The 7,635-nt window shown below is 46.2% G+C and overlaps 1 protein-coding gene across 1 annotated transcript in view; it reads right to left on the bottom strand.

The window, feature by feature from the left end:
• cunh14orf180 (chromosome unknown C14orf180 homolog) overlaps window positions 1–6,540 on the bottom strand; it is a 13,773-nt gene extending 7,233 nt beyond the window's left edge. Inside the window, exons 1-4 of the mRNA XM_008283499.1 lie at window positions 6,291–6,540; window positions 5,486–5,516; window positions 2,170–2,256; window positions 490–610 (exon numbers count right to left, since the gene is read on the bottom strand). Of these exons, the coding sequence (XP_008281721.1) occupies window positions 490–610; window positions 2,170–2,256; window positions 5,486–5,516; window positions 6,291–6,443 (392 nt within the window). The 5' untranslated portion in view covers window positions 6,444–6,540. The remainder of the gene's footprint in view (window positions 1–489; window positions 611–2,169; window positions 2,257–5,485; window positions 5,517–6,290) is intronic.
• Between the last annotated feature and the right edge of the window lie 1,095 nt (window positions 6,541–7,635).

The raw sequence follows: 7,635 nt of genomic DNA, 5'->3' as shown, positions 1-7,635 counted from the left end.
AAAAAGTCATTTCAATAAAATATTTATCTCACAAAGTTTATATATTTAGTTTTTGCTCCAGAAGGCCTGCACCTTTACTTTTCATTGTACTGACAATAAAACGAATCTGAATCTATTATTATGACCCTACAGTGAGGGTTTTACTTCATAGGGTTATCTGTCATTATGCACTGAGCTGCTGCTTATGCAATAAACCTGATAACAGTAACGAATGCAAACACACTGTTTGCTTTGTTACACCTGAATCAGCACCAGTTTTCGATTCAGCTCATCGAAGGCAAAATGCAACAGAAACATCCATATATATTTATATAAGTATATATATGTGCATACAGAATGTTGTGGGTGATAAAACACGTCGTAAAAGTGAAATATTTTAACAATAAATCCACTTGTGATGAGCCCACTGAGCCTTTAAACTCACAGAACATGTAACAGTCCATTAATTACACCCCAATGAAAGCTACAGCAGGACACAATTTTACCTACTGTTTGCTCATGATGCAGAGCTGAGCCAGCCGCTCCAGGTGCTGAGCCTGGGAGGCCTGCTCCGAAAGTTCCTCTGGGGTCGTCCATCCTGCAGAGCCCAGAGTAGCCTCCTCCTGAGGCCCTGTTACACAAACACAGGGCATGGAGTCACAGTCAGCCCACCGATAAAACACCCCTCTGCTCGTGTGTCTGTCCTTTCTCCTCACTACTCCTCGCCTGTTACGTCTCTAAACAGAAAAGTAAACTCCCAAAAGCCTGAGTATCAGCCTATCAGGCTGCTGTGGACTTTAAGCCAGAACAGTAAAGAGGAGCCAACTGAGGACTGGAGACAAGAGAGCAGAGATAAGGGCTGGAGAGGGCGGATAAGGGAGTCAAACAACACACTCGCCACGCCCACTGGAGCACTGAGACGCACACAGTGACGGCCGTAAACAGAATACACACCAAGGACACTCCACTCAGCGTGGAGGTGGAAGTGCTTGTAATCCATGCCACAAGCGAGCGCAAATAAATCACTGTAGCAGGTAAAGACTTTAGTTTGCATTACAAAACCCACACAATGACAATTATGTCAGCTGTCAGTGGGGAAATACAGAGAAGGGCACATTTGAGAGAGACGCCGGGGAGAGAAAGAAAGCCTGTAAGCTGCAGCTGTAGTGCCAGCTCTGCCCCTGGAGAAGTCCAGCATTTAATCCGAGCGAGTGCTGAATCAGGGCCTTCAGTATTCGGCAGTGACACACAGCTCCTAATGAGAAAGTGTGGCCATTTGTCTTCTACTATGTCCGTCCCTGATCCCCTCCACTGTGCCCATGCTACACTGCGCTGCTGCCTCAGCAGCAGACAGAGAGGAAGAGGCAGACGTCTGGAGCAGCAGCAGCCGGTGATGAATGAGCGGCCTTGCTCTGAACGCTCGCATAAAGCTCCAGCAGGCATATTGTAAACAAAGATGGAGTTGGCCAGGACGGGACGTCGCTCCATATTACCTTAACAACGTAAAGGAGCTGACTCCCTGATTTGTACAAAAGGCACACAGTTCATTCATTTCACATCATTTATAGGCTACGCATAAGTCACTTTGGAGTGCAGCGTACCACAAACACGTCCTGCCAGCCACTGAACAGCTTCAATCTATCTGGCAAATGAAAATAAAACCTTGTGCACCAGAGGTCAACAAAAACCAGGATGTTTAATGATCTTTATGTAAATTGTAGAGAGTTTCTGCATAAGGAAAATGGAACTTATTTGAAAGAAAAAGGAGTCAAAATCAACAGTTGCTAATCTACTTAAAACAACCGATCCTGTTAAAAGCAAGCAAACCAGTCATTTATTTTAAAAAGCATGCTTCATACAATCAGAAATATACACACGCCTGATGGAATATGTCAGTTTAACATGTGTAGCTGCTGTGCAATGATTAAAATACGCTGTATGAATGCTGCAAATAACTGGAAACTATTTCTTAAAGCTGTTTGAAATCACCACTGTCTTTACTTTACACATAACTGCTACCAAACTGCATGTGTTTGTCCCAGGAACTTTAACTTCTTGGAAATCAGGCGGGAAATAAAGCCAAAAAAACCCCGTTCAAAGCCAAAGTGCACACTGACCAATATGCGCCGAGTGTTTTGCAATTGCATTCCCAGCAGAATTCCCTGATAAAATAATAGGAAAAGTACTTGCCTGTGCTCCCCTGAAGAGCCGTGAGCTCGATCAATGCCACTTCATAGAACATTTTTTCAGCCTGGATGAACTGGAGGGCCTTTCCATCTGTTTATATGGGTGAAGGATCAGGCTCAGATGTCAACAGGATTAGTCGGTCGCTGAAGTTAAAAACAGCCTTGTTGCCCAGCTCACGTTTTCCGTTTTCACACCACTTGAGAACTACCCCTGTGGGCAATAATCCAGAGCACATTGTTGATTTCCAGGTCTGGAGTTTGCGAGACAGTCTTCAGTCACTGGCATCTGTTGCCTTTTGTTTTTGTGTCAGTAGCTGCTGTTTTTTTGTGTGTGTCAGACACGGTTAAGAATCTCACATGTATCCGATTACACCTCATTGTAACGTCTGGTTTTCTTCTAAGGTTTGCACGCTCTCCTTTTGATTGACCTGATTGGCAGTGTTTTGTTTTTTTTTGTTTCCATGAAAAGAGTCTCTATTTAAAGCGTCCTATAAATAGCTCCCTTTGTAAAGCATCCTGCGCACTTAGTGTCCCGCTGCAAAATGACACCATTGATGCTTGTCAGGTGAATTTAAAGACCAATGGGATGGAGAATGCTTAAAATAAACACAGCCGTGCCCGTCTGAATGTCCTACTTAACACCCCATTTCTCATGTGTAAAACGCTATTAATGCCATTCTTGGTGTTTCACTTTTCCTCGCTGCTGGGAAACTGCGAGCCAATTACACTTCAATAGACTGCAAATAAAGCTAAACATTTACGACTTTTGTGTTGAAGTTAACGCGGTGAACAATAACTTTCCACTCTCGAGGAACAGCTAATCTTGCAGCTGAAAACCACAACAGCTGGTTTCCTTCGTTGTGCGACCAGGAGAACGGTGTCGGCCCCGCACGCTCCTGAAATAACAATAAGGTCGAGCCGGGAAAGCCAAGACACGGGTCAGTTCAAATCTATTTGATCCTCAGCACGAGGGAAGGGCGGCTATAGAGGAAGGATAGAGGCTAGGACAGATGAGGAGTGGATGTACAATTTAATAATTTAAAGAACAATATGGCAACCTCTCAATAAAACTCAGCATTTTTAAAAATAAAATCCCTTGGAAAACATTATTCTATTTTTGGTCTGACGTTTCAAACAAATCCTGACTTCTATTACGGGATGATTAGGAATGCGTTCTACCTGGCCCAGCTCCTGGGAGTCACCTGGCAGCAGGGAATAAGGCGAGTATGAGCTGGACCATCTGTGAGGGAGGAACGGCCATCGCCAAAGGTCAGAGCACTACTTCTGCCTGCTATTTTTAGCTGGCCTGGACCACAACAATGCAACAACAGGAACCTGACACAATCCCCCTCCTGGGAACGGCCTCCACTCCAAGCATCCACGCACACAGCCTTCACAGAGCTGGTAATTGGACTGCGCTCCAAACCTCGACAACAACTTGCATTAACGCCGGCGCCCCTACAAGGCCCGTCGGATGGCACGTGCAGCGTCAGTGCACTGAAATAGAGCAGCTACACCGTCGTCTCTAGCCGGTATTAAACTGAGATTTCCTAGAATTTTACAGTAGAATGGAAGAGTTCATTTGCAGAAACCGTCTTCACAAACCTTCAGAAAACCCACGTTTCCATCGTCTACCTGAGACAACATCAATCAAACTATGTTATCTCTATTGTTGTCATTTCTACTGAGTCGAATCCACTCAACTTCAGTTTGATTGATATTATCTCAAGCAAACAACAAAAACACACGTTCTCTGAAAATCTACAAAATAGAGTTATCTGTTTCTCAGTTCTACAAATCATGTAATCAGATATGACTGAAAGTGGTCAGACTGTATTGATTATGAGTCCTGACGACTTTAAAAATACAAAGACCAGATTTTCATTAGATATCCACCTTCTGTTTGAGGTTAAAGTCCATACGAGCGGGTCTGTATTCTTTCCACGAAACCCGTATCAGTAAACGCTTAGAAGCCAAAAGAACTTCTGGCTGCGGACAAAGGTCACTTGTGCCTCCTGCCAGCTCTGATAACAATACGTCAGGCTCTAAGTGGACATTGCTCTGCCACAGTCGCTATCAGCCGCACTTATTACAGTGTATTTGCCTGGAGCGAAGCCAGGAGCACGAAGCTTTGAATAAGCAAACTCCGTTTTCCTCTCCTCGTCGTGCATCGGACCACGAGACGACATGCGAGGACGCGCTGCGAATCCTGTTCTCATCATGTATTTGTGTGAAACTCCAGAGTTCCCACATCCTGCTCCCAGCTCCGGCAGCCTGACCCTTCACCTGCCTCCCTGGAGGACAACCGCACCACGAGATCAGTGCTTCGGCGACGCTCATGAGAAACACTGAGAGAACCGAAACCAAAGTCTTTGCTCGAATCATACCTTTAACAATATGTTTAGCTACACTGATGTCATTAGAAGCAGTTTAATTGAGTTTTTATGGTTCTGATGATCTTATTTTTGCAACCTTATGAGGAAAACTTTCTCAAACTCTTCCACTCTGCTGCTGACCTACTAAACAACAAACGGCGTGTTTACATTTTTAAAGCCTCAAAGTAAAAGAACGCAACTCCATCGTCTACAAAACACCACAATCTGACACGACACATCACTTTTAATGATCCTTATGTAATAATGTCAAAAGATTTGACCCCGTCATGGTCGACGACCCTCTGAGGGAGATAGCGTTTCATGCTGAGAGGAGCAGACTCTGATGGCTATTGATGAAGTGAAGCTCAGCAAATCGACCTATTTTGGAAAATGGACAGTGAGAGGTAGAGCCTTTGCTGAGGTAGATAACCTGAGCTGGCAAGTTAAGTGTTGGAGTGTCTCAGTGACGGGGAGAGGAGCCACGGAGGTAATATATCCTGAAAGGAAACACCTCTCTATTATCTCTATGTCCTATACTGTCTTTAGTTTATAGAAGCGGCGAAGTGGCGATGCACAGGCTAGTCGGTGCATACACAGGTTAATTAGTGCTCTCCCACTCTGTTGTGCAGAGATAAGAGCCTACAAATCCTCTTAAGAGACAGGCACACAGCCCGGGCAACGCACAAAACATGTGGCATTCGGGGACAAACGTGCTATAATGAACTCCTCCAAGGACCTCCGCTCATTTCCCCTCGGTTTACACTGCTTTCTATAAAGGGACTGTATCCTCCATTGTGGTGGAATTCACCGCACCTGTCTCCACTGACAATCCTTTACATGTTCAGAGTCAAGAAGCTGGTTTTAGAGCTGCTTGCTAAAGGTATATGGGACAAGGGGAGGAGGAGCGTCAGAGGTGCTTTTCCTGATTTTGCTGGAGAAGGATACAATTCTTTTCAGTGATGAAGAGTTCTGCAATCTGTAAAGCACAGAAACAAAACAACCAAGCGACATGGTTAAGCATTAAATAATTAATATCCAACATCATTCCCGGGTGTGTGTGTGTGCGCATGATGTCATGAGCTGTCAAAACAAGTAATTCTGCTCCCCTCGCAGCACCGCCGGTCTGGTCAGCATCACGCCGCTCGTTCCAAAGTTCTGGAGTAAAGGCTATGTTTTGACATCAGGGACATTCCTTCAGGCACTACTAAGCAGAATTAAAATCGTAGCTCTGCCTTTGTAGGAGGGACTCGTAAAGCCCCCCCTCCATCATGTAATCTGCTAAGATTTGGCCTCGCTGCACATCATGCCACTGACCTCAAAAATGGCCAAACACGGCCCGCACACAGCGGGGCAGGCGTCAGCTGGATACGACCGTATCTCTAACAAAGTGAGCGGTCTATTAACACTGTTGCTGTGTATTAGTGCTGCATCCAATACCTCCTGTAGCAGCACCATCAGTCCTGCTGTCATCTTACAGTGTCAACACAGAGACACATGATGGACTGAGCTGTTAGGTTTGACATTGGTGTTTGAGACATCAAGGTTGAATGCGCCCTGTGTGCTGTGCCGTGTGATAATTTATGATGCTCAAAAGGAGACATGATGCGAATGTGTCTGTACAGCTGTGCGTCTAATGAGCATGTGCACTCATGTTGGTGTGTGTGGAAGACAAAGAAGGATAGAGACATACAGTGTGTGTGTGTGTGTGTGTGTGTGTGTGTGTGTGTGTTTGTATTCCCATCTGGCTCACCTGGTGTAAGCAGTTGGGCAGAGAGGTGAAGCTCTGCACATGGGTCAGTCCCAGCAGGCAGCTGAGGAAGCAGTGGAGGGCGGCCTGGTACTCCCCCTGCTGCTGGAGCTGCTGTCCCAGCTCAAACAGGCCCTCCCTCCCTCCGTTCAGCATCCCCAGTCCCAGCCAGAGTCAGCGCTGCCTCCCATCAGAGCTCCACCGGCCGAGGACAGACGTTCCTCCCTTCACCACTCCACTGAAGCACCACAGGTAGAAAGAAAAGCGCCACAGAGTGAAATGTTAGAAGGAAAAAAAAGGCGGCTGCTCACGTGAACACAGGCAGAAAGGTGGCAGAGGTGGAGTGAGCAGCACGGCTTCCTCTCAGTCTCGTCTGTGCACAGTAAGTCAAGGACAGGTGGTAAGGAGCAGGCTGAGGGAGCGCCGGCGACTCACACAGAAAAGATCCATTCCCCTCCCTCCTCCCAGGCTGCACCAGGAAAGGAGGACAGAGGAAGTCTGAGAGTATTTGCTGTTTGAGTGGCAGAGCTCTGCACCAATCCCTGCCCTGATCACGTACAGTAGCTCCGCCAGCGCTTGCTGAGCACACTGGATCTCTCTCCAATCCTTGAACAGGGAAATTGCAAAGATGTATGTTTTGATGATGAAAAGCAAATATAGTGGCACATGTTCTATCGTGTACATCTAAATGTAGCAGACAAGGAGATCAGCTCGTCTTGTGTTCCGCTATTAGCCTCCTCTGCTGTGGATTCACAAAGTAGAACATTATGTTCATCTACTCTGTGTGAAGGAATCATTTGATGCTTTCCTGCCACACTAATGATTTATGAATGAGGAGCGCATGAAAATTATGCACCGCGTCTTAATGCTGTGTTGGCATGTTTGACATCTTTACAGCACAACCGAGCTTTTGTAAATTCTGTGAAGAAGATGCAAACACAGCATCACTAGAAACATGCACTTTACTGCATGCATGTGAGAGAGAAAACCGTCTCTATCCAAAGCAGCACAACAAATATTTATTTGCGAGGAGTGCCTCCTCTGGATGTTTGCTCACTTCCCTTCACACTCTGCTAATCAACATTAATGTGGGGCCAACCTGTGCCTGCGGAGAGAGAGAGAGAGAGAGAGAGGGCGAGCAGAGGGAAGAAATATGGCCGCGGCACTTGATCCATGGATGATCCAGGGGATCATGAATGGGTCTTGACTCTGAGAGCAGCACTCCCGCCCACCCTCACTCAATTTGGACACAAGCCTGGTAGCTGGAAACGAATGGGCTAACACAAAGCAAATGGCCAGAGTCAGTCTCCATTAGGGTCCGATGCACCTATCTAAGCAAGATGGGATT

The sequence above is a fragment of the Stegastes partitus genome, unplaced genomic scaffold, assembly GCF_000690725.1.
Source record: "Stegastes partitus isolate 25-593 unplaced genomic scaffold, Stegastes_partitus-1.0.2 Scaffold8, whole genome shotgun sequence".
Taxonomy (NCBI): Eukaryota; Metazoa; Chordata; class Actinopteri; family Pomacentridae; genus Stegastes; species Stegastes partitus.
This window is presented reverse-complemented; position numbering and strand designations above follow the sequence as displayed.